This window comes from Microcaecilia unicolor, chromosome 4 (assembly GCF_901765095.1).
Source record: "Microcaecilia unicolor chromosome 4, aMicUni1.1, whole genome shotgun sequence".
Taxonomy (NCBI): domain Eukaryota; kingdom Metazoa; phylum Chordata; class Amphibia; order Gymnophiona; family Siphonopidae; genus Microcaecilia; species Microcaecilia unicolor.
In genome coordinates, this window is record NC_044034.1 from 369,520,385 (window position 1) to 369,547,704 (window position 27,320).

Below are 27,320 nucleotides of genomic sequence, written 5' to 3' on the forward strand. Positions count from 1 at the left end.
AACACGAAAAAGTGGTGAGTGGAGCTTACCTGGACCTGCTGAGAAAAGTGGTCCATGAAGGAAAATGTGAAATGGTGGTGGGACAATGGTGGGTATGGAGAATGACAGGATAAGCTGGAGTAGGAATGTCACAGTTGAAGCAGTAGTAGGGTGAAAATTGGGTTATTTTGTATACAATCCTGCTTATTTTCGAAGGAGAAGGGCGCCCATCTTCCTACACAAATCAGGAGATAGCCGGCCTTCTCCTACGGCTGGCCAAATCGGTATAATCGTTGCCAAAGAATGTGGTAAAGGCGGTTAGCTTAACGGGGTTTTAAAAAGGTTTGGACGTGACTTCTTAAAGGAAAAGTCCATAGACCATTATTAAAATGGACTTGGGGAAAATCCACTGCTTATTTCTGGGATACGCAGCATAAAATGTATTGAGCTTTTTGGGGATCTTGCCAGGTATTTGTGACCTGAATTGGCCACTGTCCCAGTGTGGCAAATTGTTCAGTCTGATAAAAAGTTCCTTCAAATCAGGCTACGTTTAACTGGGTCTGCAGGTATTGATCAAAGGAATCTCTGTCTGAAACACTTGACTTCCTTATAGCAAGGAATGCTTTATCATCATTGTTGTCGTTATTTTCTGCATTAGGAGTGCTAATTCATCACTTGCATCTGCACCTTCATCTTTGTTATCATTGTCATGCTGTCCAATTACAGAGAAGGTTTTCACAAAGTTGAAATCATTGTCTGTTGCTGTCTTAACTGTTTTTCATCTGATGGCAAACACTGAATATGTTCAAGAGCTGATGCAAGAACGTCAAATGTATGGAAACTTAAGGCCAGACAAGCAGACTATCAATCCAGTGGACTGTCACGCCAATGTAAAATTTTCCGTGGGATGTCCAGCAGTCTGTTTTGATAGAGACATATGTCTGTTCTCCAAGAACTGCAAACCAGCTTCCGCTTCATTTCCGCTTCAATGTGACCCAACTCATCACTGTTCTGTTTGGCTGGAGTAGGGTTACCATATGTCCGGATTTACCCGAACAGGTTTTGCCAATCTGCCCGTTTGTCCGGATTTCTGGACAAACGGGCAGGCTGGTGGGCGGGCCGTCCCGCCCACCAGCCTGCCCGTTTGTCCAGAAATCCAGACAAATGGGCAGATTGATAGCCTCCCCTCCCCTTACTTACTACTGCCCTGGTGGTCTAGTGACCTCTTCCATCTTTGGGGCAGGAAAGAGCCCCCTCTCTTCTGCCCGGAGCACTGCCCTGCATGCATCCTTCCTGTTGGTGATCTTGGTGCTGATTCAAAATGGCCGCCGAGAGTTGAAGTGACCTCGCGAGACTTCAACTCTCGGCAGCCATTTTGAATCAGCGCCAAGATCACCAACAGGAAGGATGCATGCAGGGCAGCGCTCCGGGCAGAAGAGAGGGGGCTCTTTCCTGCCCCGAAGAGGTCACTAGACCACTAGGGCAGTAGTAAGGTAAGGGGAGAGGGGTTGACGGGGTGTGTGACAGGGGAGAGGGGAAAATGTGAAAGGGGTGGAGCGAGGGTGTGAAAGGGTGTGTGTGAAAGGGGGCGGGGCATGTGTCCTCCTTTTTGGGGGACAGAATATGGTAACCCTAGGCTGGAGACTAGTAACCAGTTCAACAAGCACAGGGAACTCTACTGTTCTTGTAGACTGTATTCCCTGAACTCCAGAATTTAAGATGGGATGATCCACTGTTTGTGTGATGAGGTCTGCAATTTGCAAAATCCATTTCCAGGTTTTGGTGTTTCATTTGATTTACTGAGGAATCAACATTTAGGTCTCTCGGCCACTTTTACTTTTTCCTTTTAACTGCAAGCATCAGAAGTAACTAGGGGGCCTTTTACTAAGGCACGCTGAAAAATAGTCTACGCTCTATTGGACGCGTGCAGGTCCATTTTTCAGCGCATGTGCAAAGAAGGCTCTTTTTTTTTGGCCGAAAATGGACGTGCGGCAAAATGAAAATTGGTGCGTGTCCATTTTGGGCCTAAGACCCTACCGTCAACCATTGACTTAGCGGTAAGGTCTCCTGTGTTAACTGGGCGGTAATCCTCAGCATGCGTACAGTGCCGATTACCGCCCGGTTAGCACCACGCGGTAAAAATAAAAATATTTTCTGCCATGTGTAACGGACACGTGTAAAAATTAGAATTAGCGCCTGGGGCATGCAGTAGCCAGGCGGTAGTTCTAATTTCATGCGCATTGTACGTGTATAGGCGCCTACGTGCTTTAGTAAAAGGGCCCCTAGGTAAAAGTAGTAAAAATTGGTAAAATTATTATTTCGGTAAAACTTGATCCACTTCAATCTGGCTTTCGCCCCCTTCATTCAACTGAAACAGTGCTTGCTAAAGTCTCCAATGATCTGTTCCTAGCCAGATCCAAAGGTCTCTATTCTATCCTCACCCTTCTCGATCTATCTGCTGCTTTTGACACTGTTGATCACAGCCTACTCCTTGATACGCTGTCCTCATTTGGATTTCAGGGCTCTGTTCTTTCCTGGTTTTCTCCTTATCTCTCCCAGCGTACTTTTAGTGTATACTCTAGTGGATCCTCCTTGGTGACCTCAGGGATCTGTCCTGGGACCTTTTCTTTTCTCCACCTATACTTCTTCCCTTGGTACTCTGATCTCATCCCATGGTTTTCAGTATCATCTTTACGCTGATGACTCCCAGATCTACCTCTCCACACCAGAAATCTCAGCCAAAATCCAGGCCAAAGTATCAGCCTGCCTGTCTGACATTGCTGCCTGGATGTCTCAGAGCCATCTGAAACTAAACATGACCAAGACTGAGCGTCTTATCTTTCCCCCTAAACCAACCTCTCCCCCCCCCCCCCTCCATTCTCGATTTCTCTGGATAACACTCTCATCCTTCCTGTCTCATCAGCTCATAACCTTGGGGTCATCTTCGACTCCTCCCTCTCCTCCTCTGCACATATTCAGTAGACTGCTAAAACCTGTCGTTTCTTTCTCTATAATATCAGCAAAATTCGCCCTTTCCTTTCTGAGCACACTACCAAAACCCTCATCCACACTACTACTACTACTACTACTTAACATTTCTAGAGCGCTACTAGGGTATCACCTCTCTCTTAGATTATTGCAACTTGCTTTTCACAGGTCTCCCACTTAGCCCATCTCTCTCCTCTTCAATCTGTTCAAAATTCTGCTGCACGACTAATATTCCGCCAGTGTCGTTATGCTCATATTAGCCCTCTCCTCAAGTCACTTCACTGGCTTCCTATCCGTTTCCGCATACAGTTCAAACTCCTCTTATTGACCTATAAGTGCATTCACTCTGCAGCTCCTCAGTACCTCTCCACTCTCATCTCTCCCTACATTCCTCCCCGGGAACTCCGTTCACTGGGTATAAATCTCTCTTATCTGCACCCATCTCCTCCACTGCTAACTCCAGACTCTGTTCCTTTTATCCTGCTGCACCATATGCCTGGAATAGACTTCCTGAGCCGCTACGTCAAGCTCCATCTCTGGCTGTCTTCAAATCTAAGCTAAAAGCCCACCTTTTTGATGCTGCTTTTAACTCCTAACCCTTATTCACTTGTTCAGAACCCTTATTTTATCATCCTCACTTTAATATTCCCTTATCTCTTGTTTGTCCTGTTTGTCTGGCCTAATTAGAGTGTAAGCTCTGTCGAGCAGGGACTGTCTCTTCATGTTCAAGTGTATAGCGCTTCGTACGTCTAGTAGCGCTATAGAAATGATGAGTAGTAGTAGTAACAGCACTTTTACTTAAGTACAGTAACTAGTTACATTTACTCAATTATTATACAAAACTGCATTTAGCAAAATTGAGGTAAGGCATTCCTGGGGGCATTCTGTGGAGGGTGGATTGAAAAGAAGGTCATTCATATTGGATTTTAATTTCTAGCCAAACTGTTTCACAGCAGGGAAAGGAGGTGCTAGTCCTCTGGTCCTTTTTGCCCACGATGTGAGTTTCTTTGAAACAATGCAACGTTTCCAGCTTTTTTACTAAATGGAAACCAAAAAGAAAACCTGAACAAAATGGGACAAAGCCTGCACAGTCCTACTTTGTAAAAGAGGGACCATTTCAACAATTTCCCTTTGAGAATAATTCTGTAACTGGGTGCCCCCAATTATGCACCCTGAGGGTGCAGTGTAGAAACTGTTCTCTTACAAAATCTAGGTGCCTACCTTCTGCTAAAGAAGATTAGCCAAACTGGCTATCGGTGCGCCTAAAATGTACTCGCTCACACTTACGTCAGCCCTAGAGCTGGTGGACGCTCGTGCAGTTAAGTGCAGCAGGAGCACGCAAAGCTTGCAGAATTCTGTAAGTTACACGTGTAAATGAAAATCTCAACTATGTGAGTTAAACAGGTATTTGAAGTGGCCTGCGCTGGTCAGTTTTTCAGCATGCCTGGAAAAAAGGCACGTTTTTGTGTGTGTGTGGCCAAAAATGGACAAGCTGCAAAATTAAAACCAGCGCATGTCCAATTTTTGAGACCATACCGCCACCCATTAACTTAGCGGTAAGGTCTCATGCGCTAACTGGGCGGTAAGCAGCCAATGCTTGTAAACTGCTGATTACTGCCGGGTAAGCACCATGCGGTAGAAAATAGAAAATATTTTCGACTGCATGTTTTGGGCGCATGTCAAAAATGGACGCCCGGGTCACGCGGTAGCCGAGCGGTAGTTCCAATTTGGCGGGTGTTGGATGCCACCCATTGACCTAGCAGTAAGGTCTCATGCGGTAACTGTGCGGTAATCATTTCCGCGTGTAGAATGACCATTACCGCCTGGCAGTGGCATAGCCAAGGGTGGGCCTGGATGGGCCTTGGCCCACCCACTTTGGGCTCAGGCCCACCCAGTAGCAGCACACCTATGATGTGTCTGGTAGGAATCCCCAAGCCCCACCAGCTGAAAACTCCCAACAACCGTCCCTCTTGCATATCAGCCTTCCCTCTGATGTGTTCCCACCTATGCAGAAACAGGAAGTTGCATCAGAGGGAATGTGGGGCCAATATGAGCAGTGTGTATTAGTTGCTGCCGCTGCCGGTGAAAATCTGCTGTTTAAAAGGTATGCGGGGGAGGGGGGATGTTTGAGAGACCATATGGCATGCAGGCGAGAGAGGCAGAGACGAAATCACTTGTGGGACAGGGCAGAGTTCTTCTGCCCACCCATCTTGGGCCCAGGCCCACCGAAATGTGGGTATCTGGCTACGCCCCTGCCGTCTGGTTTCCCCTTTGCACGTAGCGGATGCACGCAAAAAAACAAAATTACCACCTAGGCCATGTGGTAGCCGGGCAGTAACTCCGAATTGGCGTGCGTTGAGCCTACACACCTTAGTTAAAAGGGCCCCTCAATGAGCTAGGTTATAGAATTGATCCTTTTTATTCGTACTGAACACATTAAGGGGGTCTTTTACTAAGACGTGCTAGAACGTTTAGCATGCGAAGGAAGAGCGGAACTTGGGGGTGATTGTGTCTGACGACCTTAAAATTTTCAAACAGGTAGAAAAAGCGACGGCCAAAGCCAGAAGGATGCTTGGGTGCATAAAGAGAGGCATGACCAGCAGGAAAAAGGAGGTGATAGTGCTGTTGTTTAAGTCTCTAGTGAGGCCCCATTTAGAGTACCGCATGCAGTTCTGGAGACCGCACCTATGGAAAGATATAAACAGGATGGAGTCGGTCCAGAGGGCGGCTATGAAATTAGTAAGCGGTCTTGAATGCAAAAATGATAGGGACAGGCTTATGAACCTCAACATGTATACGCTGGGAGAGAGGAGACATGATGGAAACGTTTAAATATCTCAAGGGCATTTATGGTGACGAAACAGTGTGACAAGGCGGTGGCTGTATCTAGAAGGTTGTTGGGCTGTATAGAGAGAGGTGTGACCAGCAGAAGAAAGAGGGTGTTGATGCCTCTGTATAAGTCGTTGGTGAGGCCCCATCTCTAGAGTATTGTGTTCAGTTTTGGAGGCCGTATCTTGCTAAGGATGTAAAAAGAATTGAAGCGGTGCAAAGAAAAGCTACGAGAATGGTATGGGATTTGCATAACAAGACGTATGAGGAGAGACTTGCTGACCTGAACATGTATACCCTGGAGGAAAGGAGAAACAGGGGTGATATGATACAGACGTTCAAATATTTGAAAGGTATTAATCCGCAAACGAACCTTTTCCGGAGATACGAAGGTGGTAGAACGAGAGGACATGAAATGAGATTGAAGGGGGGCAGACTCAAGAAAAATGTCAGGAAGTATTTCTTCACGGAGAGAGTGGTGGATGCTTGGAATGCCCTCCCGCGGGAGGTGGTGGAGAGGAAAACGATAACGGAATTCAAACATGCGTGGGATAAACATAAAGGAATCCTGTTCAGAAGGAAAGGATCCTGAGGAGCTTAACCGAGATTGGATAGCAGAGCCGGTAGTGGGAGGCGGGACTGGAGGTTGGGAGGCAGGGATAGCGCTGGGCAGACTTATACAGTCTGTGCCAGAGCCGGTGGTGGGAGGCGGGGATAATGCTGGGCAGACTTATATGGTCTATGCCAGAGCCGGTGGTTGGGAGGCGGGGATAGTGCAGGGCAGACTTATACGGTCTGTGCCAGAGCCGGTGGTGGGAGGCGGGGATAGTGCTGGGCAGACTTATACGGTCTGTGCCCTGAAGAGCACAGGTACAAATCAAAGTTGGGCAGACTGGATGGACCGTGCAGGTCTTTTTCTGCCGTCATCTACTATGTTACTATGTTACTATGTATGTACAGGAAGAGAGCCTTTTTCAAATGAATGAGAGCTCTGGAATGAGGGGGCATATGACAAAGTTAAGAGGGAATAGGCTTAGGAGTAACCTAAGGAAGTATTATTTCACAGAAAGGGTGGTGGAGGCGTGGAATGGCCTCCCGGTGGAGGTGGTGGAGTCGAGGACTGTTCTTGGGATAAGCAAGTGGGATCGCTTAGGAACAAGAAGAATTAGGGGTTGCAGAGGATGGGCAGACTGGATGGGTCATATGGCCTTTGTCTGCCATCATTTATATATTTATAGCATTTATACCCCGCTCTTTCCCACTCAATAGCAGGTTCAGTGCGGCTTACAATGTATGGGTACAAGGTATCATAAAGATAAAACAGTTGTATAGAGAAGGACAGGATGAGATGTGGGGGGAAGGATTAAGACATATTTAATGTTAGTGGTGTGGATTGGGGTCATAAATTAAGTTGGGTCGTTTGGATATGCTTGTTTGAAGAGGTATGTTTTCAGCAACTTACGGAAGCATACATGTTCGTTTGTTGTTCGGATGAATCTTGGTATGGCGTTCCAAAGTTGGCTGCCTATGACGGAGAAGTTGGATGCATAATAGGTTTTGTATTTGAGACCTTTGCAGTTAGGCAGGTGAAGGTTGAGATATGTTCGAGAAGATTTAGACCCGTTCCTGGCTGGAAGGTCGATTAGATTGGTCTTGTAACTTGGAGATTCTCCATGTTTCTATAAGCATGCACTAAACGCTAGAGACGCCCATAGGAATACATTGGCGTCTCTAGCATTTAGCGCGCACTTATTTTCAGCACGTGCTAAAAACACTAGCGCACCTTAGTAAAAGGACCCCTTAAACATCTAAGATGTTGGTGACCCCATAATCTTCGTACACTGGTGTCTTTCACTGACAACACGGTGCACTGGGGGGGGGGGGGGGGTCTCTGGAGCTTCCATTTTTCATAGCAGTGTCTAAAATCAGCAGTAGAAAGGGATGTGCAATGCTCCCTTTATCTGTTTGAGTGGGATTTCATTTCATTTAGTCTGTTTCCTTCCATTTTATCCTCCCCTCTCCCCCCCCCCCCCCTGCATGATATTCTTATACAAAGGGAACTCAGCTTGGGAGGTCGACAGGTTGTGGGCATAATCTCAGCAATATTTAACGGGGCAAATGGAGCATGTAGAGGGTAAAGCAAAGCAACATTTACATGTATCGAGCTCATTCCCACACACGGCCCCGTTGTTTCTGCTCCGCTGCCGTGCAGGTTTGCCAGGAGACTTTGCAGAGCATATGGTAAACTGTCAGTTTGTTGGCAGCCTGTGAAACAAAACTACCATACCGTAAAAAGAACAGCAGCTGTACCTAAGAAAGGACAACGTTTCAGATATGACACTACACTGGGCCCTGGAACACCAGTACAAACTGGACTGTCACCCATCTCTACATAGAGAGTATGGAGTAAACATTAGGCAGTCAGCGTTTTATCCCCAGATACTGGACCAGGCCCAGACACTGGAACTGAATATCTGGACAGATGTGGCCAGTGGGGATCCTAGGTCGGCTGCCACCCGGGGCGGATTGCCGCTGTGCACCCCCCCCCGGGGTGCAGTGGCGTCCCCCACCCAGGGTGCAGCACGACACCCCCCCCCCCAGCGCAATGACACCCCCATCCCCGGTGCATCGAGCCCCACCATGGCGCAATGACACACCCCTCTCCGGCGCATTCTTTGCTGCTGGAGGGTGCAGAGAGCAGCCGCGCCTGTCGGCTCCACTAGCTCCCTGCTCCCTCTGCCCCAAAACAGGTTACTTACTGTTCCAGAGCAGCGGGAGCAGGGAACCAGCGGTGCTGACAGGCGCGTGGCTGCTCTCTGCACCTTCCAGCAGCATGCACCCGGGGCGGACCACCCCCACCGCCCCACCCTTGGTACGCCACTGCATAGGCGGTCGGTGGCCCAACTGTTTGGGGAGGCTAAAGGGGGTGGGGTTAGGGGTGGGGCCGGGGTGGAGCTTAAATCCATAATTGTCTGATAACACACAGAAAAAAATAAATAAATAAAAATAAAAGTCACAATACCTTTTATTAAATTTAGATGTTAGATATGTATCATATGTCAAAGAATAAAGTGGTTGCTCAAAGCATATACTAACCACAATCGCTCAACTGCAAAACACTGTGCACAACTTTGTGCAAAAACACACTCAGAACCTTACTGTACCATAAATATTACACTGGGCAGAACCTAGTACACCAATATACCACCCATCGCCGTGCCCATTATTTGTAGATAGATATCATTGTTAAAGCGGAAATAGTTGTGACTTAAAATAAATTTGATTAGTTTTATAATGGTTTCTGGTGAGTATTGATGGTCCAGTGTGGATGTTTTTAGGAGTTTCTCACATGCAGCTATGCCATCCGCATGGGGAATGTTGCTGTATAGTAGCAGAAACCGGGTGGTAATTGTCATTCTATGCATGTAAATGATTACCACATGGTTACCGCTTGAGACCTTACCGCTAAGTCAATAGGTGGCAGTAAGGTCTCATACCCAAAATGGACATGTGCCAATTTTTATTTTGCCGTACGTCCATTTTTGGCAAAAATGTTTTTAAAAGGCCTTTTTTACAGGCGCGCCGAAAAGTAGATCTGCGCACACCCAAAATACGCGCCTGCACTAGTGCAGCCCATTTTTCATCGCACCTTAGTAAAAGGACCCCACCGTGGATATTCAGTGGCACTAACCACTTAAGTGCCATCCACAGTTAGCTGTGGAGAAGTGATTTTAACAGCAGGTGAAAAGAAAGGGTACTTTATCTGGAGAGTGGAAGGCTTGATGAGGGATCCTTCAGGGCTCCGAAAACCGAAGAAAGGGGACTCCACGCACCTTCCACAGGGACAGAGCAAAAAAAAAAAAAAAAAACACACACAGCAAGTTGGAAGTGGGACTGTACCATCCATGCCTCCGTGATGGCTTGCCACACTAGCAGGAGAGCTTTCTCCAAAGTGATCCCATCACTACAGGAGTACGTTGTACAACACGTTTATACAACTCTGTGGAGTTATTGATTTGAAGGATTTGACCCCTGAGGAAGGCTCTCCAGCCGAAACATGGCCCGTGTTGGGTCCTTTTATTTGGTCAGAGTTACCACTGGCAAATAAACTTTTGCATACTTTTTAACCCGTGGTCATCCTTGGTTACTTGGTACAGTCCTACTTCCACCTTGCTGTGTGATTTACAAATCAACCTATGCGTCCAGCTTCTCCTTTACAAGCACGCAACTATGAAACGCACTACCAAACACCTTGAAAACAACGCACGACCTATCAAACTTTCGGAAGTCACTAAAAACTTACTTATTCAAAAAGGCATACCCTGATGACCCAACTTAAATGCCTCGATCCCACAACACAATGAAAGTAAGACTCGAATTGATCACAACTCAACCCTTCCTCCTTATTCCCTGATGTGTTTATCCAAATTTACTGCTGAACTCTTCACGCAAGTGATCCGTTCCACAATTCAATACAAAGGTCTTTTTTAAGACCATTTATACACTATTCGCCAGTATTTCTTATTCTGGATCATCATTAGCTGTCTACCTTAGTATTTAGACTCCTGATGCAGGCCCTTTGGCCGAAACACAACGGTTGTGTCGAGTCAAATATACGAGTCAAATATACTAATTAATAAAATTTGGTTTTAGCTTTACTGTGATCCAGTCTCTGGGACTCCTGTTTTTGTCCCACTTTTTTGTTTGTTTATCCTACATGAACCTTCTACATTGTCACTCAATATCTGCTATACCGGAACTGGCGATCGCCATCATGGTTATTGTGTAAACCACATTGAGCCTGCAAATAGGTGGAAAAATGTGGGATACAAATGCAATAAATAAATAAATGTTATTCCATAGGTCTCCCCACTGTCCCTCTCAATGTTTAATGTATTAATGCAATCACTTGGACGACTACTCCGATGCTTCAGTGTCATCCGGAGAATATCTCATTTTACATTTCCCCAGTTGCAGAAATGTATCTTACAAAACATCAGTGACTTGTTTTTGTGCGTTTTCCCTTGGATGATTTTTTTTCCAAAAATGGACACCAAAGAAAAGTACAGTCCGCCCAATATTCAATGCTATTTAACCGGCCAGGAAGTGGCCCTTGCTGGTTAAATACCGTTTAACAAGCTATCCACAAATATTCAGCAGGAGATAGTCGGTTATCTCTTTTTGAATATTACCAGTCAGCGCTTAGCGGATAACCAGTTATGTTACACGATGTAGCCGGCTATATTGCACGATATAGCTGGCTATCTGCTAATATTTAGCACATCGCCAGCTAAGTTTGGCAACCAAATTTGGCTACTAAAATAGCAAGCCTATCTTTGGCCGGTTTCAACTTAACTAGCCAACGCTGAATATTTACTTGGCCAGTTAAGTTGAAACCAGCCAAAAATAAACCGATTATTCAATGCTGGTTACGGGAAATAGCCCAACATTGAATATCTGGGCTTAGCACCAATCACAGGAGTCAGCTTGACCAACTCCCGCTGTCTGAATATCTGGCCCACTGAGCACAAAACATTTAGGAAATGGCCATTTTCAAAATAAAAAGATAAGACTTTTTTCTCGTTTGAAAATTGCTATGTTCGACACTTGATTTTTGGACATGGTATCATGTCTTCCTTCCGCTCTTCACTTCCCCCCTCAACTCCCCATAGTTGTAATTTCTGCGGGTTCACAGGGTGACTGAGCACCCCTAATATTGAGCAAACTCTTCACGGTATCCTGAAAAGGGCAATATATGTTCAGTTTATCACCCCCAATTCTCTCTGTCTTCTTCCCATCAGTTTCTCTCTTTCCACTCCTCAGGCAGTTCGCCATACTATCAGCCAGTCCCCTAGTCCCTCACTGTCTCTCCATCCTCACCCAGTTCTCCAGTCTCTCTCTGTCTCCAGTCATGCCAGCAGTCTCTCTGTGCTCCATCCCACACACATGTCTAGACATCCGTTCTCACCCCCCACTGGCCTGCTCAACCATAGCTGGTCTCGCCACCACATTTTCCAACACTGAGTTCAGTGACCTCCAAGCTGGAAGCAGACTCCTCCACTAGTGCAGACTAGTGCATGGGGGCCCTGCCCTCAATAAACCTAGCACAGATACCTTAAGCTAAAATTTCACACTATTATTATTATTATTATTATTTGTTGCATTTGTATCCTACATTTTCCCACCTATTTGCAGGCTCAATGTGGCTTACATTATTCCGTAATGGCGATCGCCATTTTCGACATGAAGAAAGGCAAAGTGGTATTGCGTTAAAGTTCATAAGTGACAGAGTAGATTAAGCAGTTAAGTATAGAGAATTCATTTTCGGAATGAGAAATAAAGTGGTATTGCGTTAAAGTTCATTAGTGACAAAGTAGACGAAGCAGTCAGGTATAGACAGTTTGGTTTTGTCCAGTTCTGGTATAAGTTTCGTTGTCTGGTATTTAGGATGGATCGTTGTGGTATGCCTTATTGAACAGGTTGGTTTTTAGTGATTTTCGGAAGTTTGTTAGGTCGTGCATTGTTTTTATGGCATATGGAAGGAGAAGCTATTATAAAGAGACCTGGGATACGCAGCAGAAAATGTACCCAAATTGCAAAGGACTTAAATACAAAGCAAACCTACGCATCCAGCTTCTCCTATATAAGCACACAACTATGGAACGCATTGCCGAAAGCTGTGAAAACAACCTACGACCACCTAAACTTCAGGAAATCACTAAAAACCAACCTGTTCAAAAAGGCATACCCCATTGACCCAACATAAATGCCTACACTCTGCAACACAGCAAAACCAAAGCTCGTAATGGACAATATATTACCTTCCTCCCCTCAATCCCCATTGTACCTAAAACACTATGAGGCATATTTTCAAAGCACTTTGGGAGGCTAAGTTCCATAGGTTTCTATGGAACTTTGGGAGGCTAAGTGCTTTGAAAATAAGCCTCTAAATCAACCACTATCCAGCTTATAATCGAAAGACAAAAACGCCTATATTGCGACCTAAATCGGGAGATGGGCGTTTATCTCCCAAAAACGAATAACGCGGTATAATCGAAAGCCGAACTTGGATGTTTTCAACTGCACTCCATCGCGGAAGCGTACAAAGTTGACGGGGGCGTGTCGAAGGCGTGGTGAAGGTGGAACTGGGGCGTGGTTATCGGCCGATCAGAGATGGGCACCTTTCGCCGATAATGGAAAAAAAATATGCGTTTTTAGCGAGAATTTAGGGCACTTTTCCTGGACCCTGTTTTACCACAAATAAGGCCCCAAAATGACCAGATAACCACTGGAGGGAATCGGGGATGACCTCCCCTGACTCCCCCAGTGGTCACAAACCCCCTCCCACCACAAAATATGCCGTTTCACAACTGTTTATTTTCACCCTCAAATGTCATACCCACCTCCCTGGCAGCAGTATGCAGGTCACTGGAGCAGTTATTAGGGGGTGCAGTGAACTTCAGGCAGGTGGACCCAGGCCCATCCCTCCCCTACCTGTTACAATTGTGCTGCTTAATGCTTATTAGTCGTCCAACCCCCCAAACCCACTGTACCCACATGTAGGTGCCCCCCTTCACCCCTTAGGGCTATAGTAATGTTGTAGACTTGTGGGCAGTGGGTTTTGAGGGGGATTTGGGGGGCTCAACACACAAGGGAAGGGTGCTATGCACCTGGGAGCTCTTTTACCTTTTTTTTGTTTTTGTAAAAGTGCCCCCTAGGGTGCCCGGTTGGTGTCCTGGCATGTGAGGGGGACCAGTGCACTACGAATCCTGGCCCCTCCCACGAACAAATGCCTTGGATTTATTCGTTTTTGAGCTGGGCGCTTTCATTTTCCATTATCGCTGAAAAACAAAAACGCCCAGCTCACAAATTGTCGAGTAAAACATGGACGTCTATTTTTTTCGAAAATACGGTTCGGTCCGCCCCTTCACGGACCCGTTCTCGGAGATAAACGCCCATGGAGATAGACGTTTTCGTTCAATTATGCCCCTCCACATCACCTTGTATTTGTTTCTACCAGTCTAGGCGATTGCCTTCACGGTACTATGTAAGCCACATTGAGCCTGCAAATAGGTGGGAAAATGTGGGATACAAATGTAACAAATAAGGTATTTGTGACCTGTATTGGCCACAGTTGGAAACGGGATGCTGGGCTTGATGGACATTTGGTCTGTCTCAGTGTAGCAATACTTACGTATTTATGACCTATGCACTTATTATCTATTTAAGTAGGAAACAATCTCACAGAAACTTTATTCCGATAATACTGATTTTTTTTAAAGTTAGTTTTGAATAGTTGCGTTGAATTCTCATGTAGCTATTATTTTACAGGAAATAATAATTACATCACAGAATATTTTGCTCCTGTTTTCAGTATTCTTGGATCTACCTCATTGGAGACATCACTTAAACTACTCATTTCTGGCAGCTTAATGTACAAAAATGATGATAGGATGAAACATGAGTGAATGAGAGGCAATTGGCATGTTCACATTTTACTTCTATGTCATTACGATAAAAGCATATTAGAAACGCTTGGAGCTGATCATTACGACTCTAATTAGTCTCTACAGAATCTGTATGGGCAAATCTCTGCTCGCACACTTCCTGGGCAACTCGTTTACTTACAAGTACTTGTATGTCCACAGTAGAAAGCAGAAATAGTGAGTGATGAAGATCTTTCAGCAACCCCGTAGTAAGAACTCGTGTATTTAAATTAGGAATAAGGAATGATGAATGCTGGTGTTCTTTCCAGACATCGCAACAGCCTATCCAGATAAGAAATCCATTCTGATGTACGTCACTTCGCTCTTCCAAGTCCTTCCCCAACGAGTGACCATTGAAGCCATTCAGGAAGTAGAAACCTTGCCACGATTACCAAAGGTTACTCCGGAGGAACATCAACGCTTCTCCCAAAAGGTAAGTCCTCTTGCTTTCTCTGCAACTCTTCTCACCAAGCAACGGTTCTTCTTGTGTAGTATTAACTGTACAAGGAAGTTTATTTATTTTTGTTACATTTGTACCCTGCACTTTCCCACTCATGGCAGGCTCAATGCAGCTTACATGGGGCAATGGAGGGTTAAGTGACTTGCCCAGAGGCACAAGGAGCTGCCTGTGCCTGAAGTGGGAATCGAACTCAGTTCCTCAGGACCAAAGTCCACCACCCACCCTAACCATTAGGCCACTCCTCCACTGTTGCTACTATTTGAGATTCTACATGTAGAGGTCGGCCCTTGCAGATCACCAATGTGGCCGTGCAGGCTTCTGCTTCTGTGAGTCTGACGTCCTGCACGTATGTGCAGGACGTCAGACTCACAGAAACAGAAGCCTGCGCAGCCTTCTACATGGAATGTTGCTAGTGGAATAGCAACATTCCATGTAGAATCTCCAATAGTAGCAACATTCCATGTAGAATCTCCAATAGTATCTACTTTATTTTTGTTACATTTGTACCCTGTGCTTTCCCACTCATGGCAGGCTCAATGCGGCTTATATGGGGCAATGGAGGGTTAAGTGACTTGCCCAGAATCACAAGGAGCTGCCTGTGCCTGAAGTGGGAATCGAACTCAGTTCCTCAGGACCAAAGTCCACCACCCTAACCACTAGGCCACTCCTCCACTCATTTACCCTATTCTAAAGAACTCCATACAAGAAGCTTCACATCCACTAGTTGTGAAAGAGGCATTTGCCCATTTGGCCGTTATGAACGAAGTGATGTAATGAAATGTTTCTGCTACAGTGTCATCTGTTATTTATTTATTTGTTACATTTGTATCCCACATTTTCCCACCTATTTGCAGGCTCAATGTGGCTTACATAGAGGGGCATAATCGAATGGGGCCAGCCATCTATATGGGCGGCCATCTATATGGCCGGCGCTGCAAAGTGCGGTCCCGAACCGTATTATCGAAAAAGATGGCCGGCCATCTTTCGTTTCGATAATATGGTTGGGGCCGGCTAAATGTTAGAGATGGCCGGGTCAAATGTCATATTCCGGTCCATCGCAGCAGTATGCAATTCCCTGGAGCAGTTTGAGTGGGTGCAGTGGACTTCAGGCAGGCGGACCCAGGCCCATCCCCCCCTACCTGTTACACTTGTGGTGGAAAATGGGAGCCCTTCAAAACCCACCAGAAACCCACTGTACCCACATGTGGGTGCCCCCATTCACCCCTTAGGGCTATGGTACTGGTGTATAGTTGTGGGGAGTGGGTTTTGGGGGGGGTTGGGGGGGGGCTCAGCACCCAAGGTAAGGGAGCTATGCACCTGGGACCAATTTTTTTTTTTTTTTTTAATTTGTAGAAGTGCCCCCTAGGGTGCCCGGTTGGTGTTCTGGCATGTGAGGGGGACCAGTGCACTATGAATCCTGGTCCCTTCCACGACCAAATGCGTTGGATTGGTTCATTTTTGAGATGGGCGCCATCGGTTTCCATTATGGTTGAAAACCGAGGGCGCCCATCTCTACAGCCGTCGATCTCAGCATTTGAACCAAATGTTGAGAATTGGGCGCCCCCAACCTTATTTTTGAAATGAAAGATGGACGCCCATCTCGTTTCGAAAATACGGTTGGCCCCGCCCAGTTGCAGAGCCGGCCTTGGAGATGGCTGGCGCCGTTCGAAAGTGCCCCTCAACGTCACAAAAATGTGCCCTAAATGACCACTAGAGGGATTAACACATGATCCCCCCCTTACTCCCCCAGTGGTCACTGACCCCCCTCCCACCCGTCAAAGATGTGAAAGAAACAGTACATATCAGCCTCTATGACAGCTTGAGATGTTATGGCCAGTCCTATTAGAGCAGCAAGAAGGTCCCTGGAGTAGCCTAGTGGTCGGTTCAGTGCGCTGTAGAGATGTAAAACCCAGTCACTTATCCGTTACAATTGTGGTGGAAAGTGTGAGCCCTCAAAAACCCACCAAAAACTATTATACTCTCATATAGATGACCCTTGCAGCCATAAGGGCTATTGCAGTTGGGTACAGTAGGTTTTTGGTGGGTTTTGGAGGGCTCATCATACAATATAAGGGGGTAATGGTGAGACTGTACCTGGGACGTCAGACTCAGAAACAGAACGAAAGAAGAAGAGGACCTTGGCTGGCGGGGGTTGGGGTTCCCTGCCACAAAGGTAGGCGACGGCAGGGGAGGGATGGCGGCGGGAGGGGGGTCGAGAGGGTCGTTGGCAGGGGGGGTCAACATTGTTGTTGGTGGTTGTGGTGGTGGCGGCGGGGGGGGGGTTCAGCAATGGTGGGGGGGGGGTCAGATAAATTGTGCCCCCTCACCTCGGGCTCTGGACTCCCCTCCCGCCGAAGTCTGGCTACGCCCCTGATACAGCGGCACTTAACCAGTTAGCACCACTGAGTGTTCGTGGTTAGTACCTGAGCCGAAACAGGCTAACTAGTGGGTGGTCCATGGAAAGAGTCAGCACTTTAGCGGTTAAGTGCCGATGTTCATCCCTTAACTCAGTCATTCCCAACCCAGTTCTTAAGGTACACCTAGTCCCATCGGGTTTTCAGGATATCCACAATGAATACTGAGGAGTTAGATTTGCGCGCTTTGTAAAAGGAGCCCTTAACTTTGAATTTTTTGCTAAAACCTTAGATGTTCTTGGAGTGAACCAGCCGCTATGATATCCAGCCCGGTCACGGTTGCATCATTTTTTTTGTGTGAAGAAGGGCCCAGGTTAGTTAAGGCTAAGATGATCTTTGCAAATTTAGAACTAGGAGTATCAAGTTTGGATACCCAAAAAACAATTGTTTTAATTCATAGTAACATAGTAGATGATGGCAGAAAAAGACCTGCACGGTCCATCTAGTCTGCCCACGATAAACTCATATGTGTATACCTTACCTTGATTTGTACCTGTCTTTTTCATGGCACAGACCGTATAAGTCTGTCCAGCAGTATTTCCCGCCTCCCAACCACCAGTCCCACCTCCCATCACCGGCTCTGGCACAGACCCTGTATAAGTCTGCCCTCCCCTATCCTAGCCTCTCAACCACTAACCCCTCTTCCCCCCGCCACCCAATTTCAGCTAAGCTTCTGTGGATCCATTCCTTCTGCACAGGATTCCTTTATGCCTATCCCACGCATGTTTGAATTCCGTTACAGTTTTCATGTCCACCACCTCCCGCAGGAGGGCATTCCAAGCGTTCACCACCCTCTCCGTGAAGAAATACTTCCTGACATCTTTCCTGAGTCTGCCCCCCTTCAATCTCATTTCATGTCCCCTCGTTCTACCGCCTTCCCATCTCAGTTTTGCAGCTGGGGAAAAGGGCTTTTTTATTTGGCCAGGAAATGGGCGTTCACTGAAATGAAAACTAATGCATATCTATTTACAGCCTGACTTAGCAGTAAGGGCTCATGCACTACCAATTTCAGTAACCATGCAGTGCACGCCAACTGCTGATTACCACCGGGATCCCCCCCCCCCCCCCCCCCCCCCATGGTAGAAAATAGAAAATTATTTTCTACTGCGGGATTGGGCACTTGCTAAACTCAGAATTACCACCTGCTTGTTAGCCCTCCCATTCCTTAGTAAATGGGCCCCCTAGGCTTCACCCTTTCTTCCTCTAACTCCCTAGGATTCATAGGGCACAACATTTAGATATATGAAATTTACCCCTCCCTGGGTACAGTGAAAGAATATGCTCGGGGGGGGGGGGGGGAGGAATAACCTAGTGGTTAAAGCACTGGCTTGAGAACCTTTCAAACTGGGTTTGATTGCCACTGCAGCTCCTTTGTGAAAGTTACCCCAGCTACCTGTATATACTGTGTAAACCCCATAGAAAGGCAGTGTATCAAGTCCCATTTCCCTTTCCCTATTTGACACTCTGGATGGAATGTTGCTGTTGCTACTATTTGAAGATTCTACATGGAATGTTCAGATTCTGTTGCTACTATTGGAGATTCTATATGGAATGTTGCTAGTGGAGGAGTAGCCTAGTGGTTAGTGCAGCGAACTTTGATCCTGGGAAACTGGGTTCAATTCCCACTTCAGCTCCTTGTGATCCTGGGCAAGTCACTTAACCCTCCACTGCCCCAGGTACAAATGTAAACTGCTTTGATTGTCATAGCCGCCAAGAGGGGGGGGCAGGGGGGACAAAATTCCCTGGGCCCAGGCCTCCAAGGGGGGCCCGGTGCTGCAGTCCCACCCGTCACCTCCATGAAAGCAGCGCTGCAGGCAGCAGAACGCCTCCCTTCGGCCCTCCCTGTGTCCTGCCCTCATCTGACGTAACTTCCGCGAGGGTGGGGGCATTTTACCCGCTGCGTTATAAAAATGGCCTTGGCATGCAGGAAAAATGGCCCTTCCGCTACCACAGAGCCCTTTTTCCCGCAGCTTAATAAAAGGACCTCCCAAGTGGCTTCATTTAAGTTTGTAAGATGCCTATTTTCATTTGCTTTTAGGCTGCTGAATTTTGGGATGAACATTGGACAGTGGCATAGCCAAGGGTGGGCCCAGGCCCACCCAGTAGCAGCACACCTATGATGTGGCTGGCAGGGGTCCCCAAGCCCTACTAGCCAAAAACTCCCAACAACTGTCCCTCCTGCATACCTTGTAAATAGCAGATCTTCGCCTGCAGCGAGCAGCGATTGATACATACTGTTTGCACCGGTCCTACAGCCTTCCCTTTGATATATTCCTGCCTATGTGGAAACGGGAAGTTGCATCAGAGGGAAGACTGTGGGGCCAACATGAGCAGTGTGTATTAGTTGCTGCTCGCTGCCAGCGAAAATCTTCTACTTAAAAGGTATGCGGGGGAGGAGGGATGTTTGAGAGACCATATGGCATGCAGGCAAGAGAGGGAGAGACCAAATCACTTGTGGGACAGGGCAGAGTTCTTCTGCCCACCCATGTTGGGCCCAGGCCCACCCAAAATTGGGTGTCTGGCTACGCCCCTGACATTGGAGCTCAACTTTACTTTCAGGATGCTACAACTGAGCAAGGTTGCCAGATGGGCGGGTTTCCCGCCCAATTGGGCGGCTTTCCGCGACTCGCTGCGGGAAATTTTTGCCCTCTGCGGCTCACGTTTTTTTGGGCGGTTTTCGATTTCATTGGGTGGGTTGTTTTTTCTTCGCCAGCTGCGGGTTTTTTAGCCCCGCGGGGGCGTGGTTATCGGCGTGTCAACGATGTGTTAACGACGTGTTAACGGCGCCAGTGATGTGGGCGGAGTTGGTGACGTGGGCGGAGTTGGTGACATCGGGGGCGTGGTTGGTGACGGCGCGGTGGAGCTGATGACGGCAGGGGCGGGGTTGATGATGGCGAGGGCGGGGTTGATGACGGCGGGGGCAGGGGTGTGCGGTTTTGGGCGGGTTTTAAACTGGTTGGAGTCGGAAAATTTATTTAAACCTGGCAACACTGCAACTGAGGCTTATAATGGGACTAAATGTAATTTCTAGATTAGAAGTTCACTGCTGGAAACTGACATCGAATACCTAACACCATTGACCCAACATGGTTTCACCCACCTTTTACACGCCTAGTCTTAGGCACTGAGCAGAATGCTCTTTTTATTTCAGCAGGTTTAAGGAGTGGAGGAGTGTCCTAGTGGTTAGGGTGGTGGACTTTGGTCCTGGGGAACTGAGTTCAATTCCCACTTCAGGCACAGGCAGCTCCTTGTGACTCTGGGCAAGTCACTTAACCCTCCATTGCCCCATGTAAGCCGCATTGAGCCTGCCATGAGTGGGAAAGCGCAGGGTACAAATGTAACAAAAATAAAATAGATACTATTGGAGATTCTACATGGAATGTTGCTATTCCACTAGCAACATTCCATGTAGAAGCCTGTGCGGCCACATTGGTGATCTGCAAGGGCCAACTTCTACATGGAATGTTGCTAGTGGAATAGCAACATTCCATGTAGAATCTCAACAGTGGAGGAGTGACCTAGTGGTTAGGGTGTTGGACTTTGGTCCTGAGGAACTGAGTTCAATTCCCACTTCAGGCACAGGCAGCTCCTTGTGACTCTGGGCAAGTCACTTAACCCTCCATTGCCCCATGTAAGCCGCATTGAGCCTGCCGTGAGTGGCAAAGCGCAGGGTACAAATGTAACAAAAAGAAAATTCACCTCTTAAAGTTACCGGGTGCCTAGATTTGTTGAATAACAGCCTATTAGCAATTCCTAGATGGGTTTGATTGCTTTGAAGTTCAGACACCCCTAACAGCACCATCCCCCCCCCCCCCCCCCCCCCCCCCCCTTCTCCAGGCATATTTACCTTCATTTCAACTATTTTTCTTGCACATACATTATGATGTTTTGTATTTACCAATGTATATCTACTCTTTTCTTTAATCTCTCCTTCTCAGATCACTGTCAGTTTAGCAGAGGGTCGTGTGCACACCCCATCACCTCCTCCTAAACCTCGCTTCAAAAGCTATGCCTACACCCAAGCCGCTTATGTCATGTCCCCCGATGAAAAAAGGGGCCAGTTCCCTCCACAGGTCTGTTAACGTTACTGTTCGTGGTGGAATTAGTCATAGTTGCTTGTGCTTTGCTGGGATACACCTTTCTCTTGTTTGATATTTTAGGAGAGAAATCTGTGTGTTCTAATTGATCAAATTGCATGATTTTGTACTGATGTAGTGTGTTTCTGACTTGGCTACAATGATGTAGTCAAAAGTAGAGGCTGACAAGGGACGAGTCACCACCAGAGATGTAAATCCATCCGTCTTTATTATAATTCTAAAAAGTCAATGCAAGAAGCTAGTCCGCTTGCTTTGATTGCAACGGTGTTTGTGTACGGTCTACGGATTTAAACTTCAGCAGGACTACGATCCTGTTCTAAGTTCTAGAGTTTACTGTTTGACCCCTGATGTAGACGATTGTGTGCATCGAAACACGGCCCATGTGGGGGTCCTCCTTTTTAGAATTATAATAGACTGTTGGATTTGCATCTCCGGTGGTGACTCGCCCTTTGTCAGCCTCTACTTTTGACTACAGCGTTTCCTCATTGTAGAGGTATTTCTCCTGTTGTGTACTTTGGCTACAATGATACCTTCCCTGCTTATCTTCTGTACAGTGAAGTACCAGGGAAATATGCAAGCGAGCGGAGTAGCCCAACCCAAGACTATCTCTACTTCATGAAGCAGGTGAAAGCTTGGCTCTTCAACCAGGCCTTTAATGGAAGAAGTAACTAATTTCTTGGTCTCACACACGAGTGACTCGGGCTGCATATACTGCAGCAGGACATTTAACCATCTCTCTGACCTCATGTGCAACTTTCTTTAAATTAGGCACCTTATTAATAGGCAGGTGGGGTTAGTTTTAATATTTGTATCTCTATCTCTGTTTTAGTGCAACTTAGCTGCGATGTTTATTAGGGTACAGTAGGGTTAATCTTTCACTCTTGGAGGTGGGGTTACATTATTTTCTAACTCCTCTTACTCTGTTACCTATCCATATGTTCCATCTTTGCTTATACGCTACACTGTCAATTAAAATGTTCTATTACGTATTGTGTTGACATTGTAAGTAGTACTTTGTATTACTTGAATATTTCCAACCCAGTCGGTCATCGTAGGGCCATGTCAAGGACACTCAATTTATTTATAAATCGTCCATATGGAACTGTATCAAAGATTTTGCTGAAATCTAAATACGCCACAACTAATTCTCTCTGGTTACCCAGTCAAAGAAATCAATCAGATTTGTCTGACAAGACCTGCCTCAGATCCTGCAAATCCATCGAATTACGAAACTTTCAATGTCCTCTGATTTTTTTTTTTCTTTATTCCTTCCTCTTTCTAAATGTGTCTGTGTTTTGGTGATTTTGCTTCTATAACTATATCACAGAGGTCAGACTAACAGGCCTGTAATTCATAGCCACCTCCTTACTGTGACTGTTGTGGAGAGGGATCACAATCACCCTTCCCCAGTCCTCCGAGACCACTCCTGATTTAAAAGAAGCATCGAAGAGGTCAGAGCTGCCGGAACTTAAGTCCTGTGATAATTTATCTCTCTATATAAAAGGCAACACCAACGTTCTATGAAGCCTCCAGCCGGAAGTGTGAAGGGGGCGAGATATCCGGTTTCCCTACGAGTGTCTGCCCCGCCCTCTCTGTAACACAGTCAGTGAAGGAAAACAGCAGAGCACGAAATCAAATCGCTGGCTCTGTAACAGTGAAGGACTCAGAGGGGGGAGGGGAGAGAGGCCAGAGGGCAGGGACACACACACTCCCACACTCCCACATGCACACAAAAGAAAACATTGCTAGCCCCCGTTTCATTTGCATCAGAAACGGGGCTTTTTTACTAGTTTAATAATAAACTAATGCAAATTGTAAACCATTAATATAAAATTATCCAAAAATAATCACAAGTTGTGCTGGCGTATTTGCATAGTGATGAGATGCAAAACATGCATTTGCATATTTTGCATCTCATTACTACCTATATCGCAGTGACTTAAAATATCGTTGTGGTATTTTTGATCAGACGGCGTTAGGCCATTAAGTCCCAAGTACCACGAGCCATTTGATATACAGTATCTAGATTTTAAGAAAAAGCTTTGATAAAGCTCCTCATGAGAGACTCCTGAGAAATTTAGAGTCATGGGATAGGAGGCAAGGTTCTGATGTGGACTAGGAATTGGTTATTGGACAGAAAAAAGAGGGTAGGTTTAAATGATCATTTCTCTCAATGGAGGAGGGTGAACAGTGGAGTACCGCAGGGATATGTAATGGGACCAGTACATATTTAACATATTTATAAGTGATATGGAAATCAGAACAACGAGTGAGGTGATTAAATTTGCAGATGATACAGAACTATTCAAAGTTGTTAAAACACGTGCGGACTGTGAAATATTGCAGGAAGACCTTAGGAAATTGGAAGACTGGGCCTCCAAATGGCAGATGAAATTTAATGTGGACAAATGCAAGGTGATGCACATTGGAAAGAATAATCGAAATCACAGTTACCTGATGCTAGGGTCCACCTTGGGGGTCAGCGCTCAAGAAAAAGATCTAGGTGTCGTAGATAATACGCTGAAATCTTTTGTTCACTACTACTTAGCATTTCTATAGCAGTGTGCGGTGGCGGCCAAAAATGCAAACAGGATGCTAGGAGTTATTAGGAAAGGGATGGTGAATAAGACTGAAAATACTATAATGCCTTTGTATCACTCCATGGTGCGTCCGCACCTTGAGTATTGCGTACAGTTCTGGTCGTTGTATAGCGGAATAGAAATGGTTCAAAGAAGAGTGACTAAAATGATAAAGGGGATGAAACTCCTCTCGTATGAGGAAAGGCTAAATAGGTACTATGGCTCTTCAGCTTGGAAAGAAGACAGATGAGGGGAGATGATTGAGGTCTACAAAATCCAGAGTGGTGTAGAAGTAAATTGATTTTTTACTCGTTCCAAAAGTACAAAGACTGGGGGACACTTGAGGAAGATAGGAAATACTTTTAAAACAAATAGAAGGAAATATTTTTTCACTCAATGAATAGTTAAGCTCTGGAACTCTTTGCCGGAGGATGTGGTAACAGTGGTTGGCATATCTGGGTTTAAAAAAGGTTTGAACAAATTCCTGGAGGAAAAGTCCACAGTCTGCTTTTGAGACAGACATTGGGAAGCAAATGCTTGCCCTGGGATTTGTAGTATGTAATGTTGCCACGATTTGGGTTTCTGGCAGCTACTCGTGACCTGGCTTGGCCACTGTTTAGAAAACTGGATACTGGACTAGATGGACCATTGGTCTGACCCAGTATGACTACTCTTATGTTCTTATGACTTAAGGCCCTAATGCTGCTTGATGTAAGCTCTTTGAGCAGGGACTGTCTTTCTTCTATGTTTGTGCAGCACTGCGTACGCCTTGTAGGGCTATAAAAATGCTAAATAATAGTAGTAGTAGTAGTAATGCATTACAACGTATAATGCAAACCCAAATGAAGAAAAACAAAAATCAAAAGAAAGCACACCAATAATTCAGACCAGTACCTCCCTAATAATTACATTTGATGGTGGGATCTTATCTGTTTCTATTTAAGCTTTCCATTTCCATTTATTTAGTCTTATATCCCACATCATCCAAATTGAGTTTGCTTCTACGAGGCTTACAGTGCGACAGACTCGGTTAACCTGGTTTTTACATTATATCAGGAACTGCAATGAACAGATTTACAATGTAACAGTTGCATTGTAAGACAGAGGCTACAATTAAAAGGTTAATAGCAAAGATTAAGAGCTATTAAATACAAGAGTCCATGGCGTAAGTAGAGCACATACTGAATAATAGAGTAATTGTGTGTTATGGAGAGAAAGGTTCAGGGTCGGTATGTAGGGAAATGTCATTGTTGAGTCAATCAAAGAGTAACTAGGAGCCATTGTGGGGCCGTGTTCACCTTAGTAAAGGGACCCCTAAGTTAATTTATGCTTAATATTCTGTTTAGAGTACATGATATTTGCAGAGCGTATTAAAGAAAACATTATTTATTTAAAAAATGCTGCCTGAACCATGAACTTAGGCTTGGTAGTGTTCGGTTTATGGAGAACAGGAACAAGGAATCCTTTATGGGGCTGAATCTTCCATTCAGGTGACAATGCCATGTTTGCCTGCTGCTTGACTGCTACGTATTGTAATACGAATACGTTTACAGTTTTTAGAAACAGCAAACACGGTAGCGCTGGATTTATTCCCAGCCCTTCGTCTGTGAAGGTACATTGATAAAAGCCATTCTTATATCAACACACGTAAACACTAATCTAGGTACATTTGTGTATCTCTTCCTGCCCTCGTACACCAGCAGTTTCTAACTTACGTAGAGCATCCATGTGATAGGATATGTCACCACTCTAGTGAATCTACTCAAGAAAACTATTTTCTTCAAGGCTTTTAAACATTTAAATAGAATTAATTATAAAGGAGTCTGGAAGAAGATGCTTAATTAGAGAAAGTTAAGAGGCCCCAGGGGGCCTGGAATGGCTTTTAATTATTCTTTTCTTGGAGGTAGCCAGGCCATTAAAATAACATAAATGGGAAGGAATAATTAGCTTCACACTGGCCTAGTATGATCCTTTAATCTGATATGTTACATTTGAATAAGAATTAACACTTCTTGATGTGAGTTCAGAGAGGACTGGACTGTAATTGTGATTTATATATATTTTTTTCTGGACTTTCACAAACATCTAGTAGACATAGAGGGGCATAATCAAACGAAAACGTCTATCTCCATGGGCGTTTATCTCCAAGAACGGGTCCGTGAAGGGGCGGACCGAACCGTATTTTCAAAAAAAATAGACGTCTATGTTTTATTCGACAATTTGTGAGCTGGGCGTTTTTGTTTTTCAGCGATAATGGAAAATGAAAGCGCCCAGCTCAAAAACGAATAAATCCAAGGCATTTGTTCGTGGGAGGGGCCAGGAGTCGTAGTGCACTGGTCCCCCTCACATGCCAGGACACCAACCGGGCACCCTAGGGGGCACTTTTACAAAAACAAAAAAAAAGGTAAAAGAGCTCCCAGGTGCATAGCACCCTTCCCTTGTGTGTTGAGCCCCCCAAATCCCCCTCAAAACCCACCACCCACAAGTCTACACCATTACTATAGCCCTAAGGGGTGAAGGGGGGCACCTACATGTGGGTACAGTGGGTTTGGGGGGCGGTGTGGAGGGCTCCCATTTACCAGCACAAGTGTAACAGGTGGGGGGGGGATGGGCCTGGGTCTACCTGCCTGACGTCCACTGCACCCCCTAGTAACTGCTACAGTGACCTGCATACTGCTGCCAGGGAGGTGGGTATGACATTTGAGGGTGAACATAAAAAGTTGTGAAACGGCATATGTTTGTGGTGGGAGGGGGTTTGTGACCACTGGGGGAGTCAGGGGAGGTCATCCCCAACTCCCTCCAGTGGTCATCTGGTCATTTAGGGCACTTTTTGGGGCCCTATTCGTGGAAAAACAGGGTCCAGGAAAAGTGCCCTAAATTCTCGCTAAAAACGCATATTTTTTTTCCCATTATCGGCAAAAGGCGCCTATCTCTGATCAGCCGATAACCACGCCCCAGTTCCGCCTTCACCACGCCTTTGACACGCCCCCATCAACTTTGTCCGCATCCGCGATGGAGTGCAGTTGAAAACATCCAAATTCGGCTTTCGATTATACCGCTTTATTCGTTTTTGTGAGATAAACGTCTATCTCCCGATTTGGGTCGCAATATAGGCGTTTTTCTTTTTCAATTATAAACTGGTTATTGTTTCATTTAATGTTCTGTATTTAAACGGCAAGGGCTTTCCTAGTCTTGTTTCCATTAGTACTTGCCCAGAGCAGGTGGGTTCATGAAAGGTTTTGCAATGCCAAAATCTGAGCAGTGATGAATAGATAGGGCAGCTGCAACTCTTCTAGCATTAGGAACTGGGAGGGAGGAAGGATTCACGCATCTGAACATGCAGACTTGCACAGGAAATGGACTGACACACAAAATATTGTATGGAATATATTTATGGCTGTGGCTTTATTCATAGAAACATGGAAAAATGTAGGCAGATAAAGACCATATGGCCTATCCAGTCTGCCCACCCATGCCATCTACTCTCC

General features: G+C 45.9%; 1 protein-coding gene across 1 annotated transcript in view; it reads left to right on the top strand.

The window, feature by feature from the left end:
- Nucleotides 1-27,320, top strand: part of DMD (dystrophin) — a 2,615,032-nt gene that overhangs the window by 671,025 nt on the left and 1,916,687 nt on the right. The window contains exons 8-9 of the mRNA XM_030202363.1: nt 14,552-14,715; nt 21,095-21,229. Of these exons, the coding sequence (XP_030058223.1) occupies nt 14,552-14,715; nt 21,095-21,229 (299 nt within the window). The remainder of the gene's footprint in view (nt 1-14,551; nt 14,716-21,094; nt 21,230-27,320) is intronic.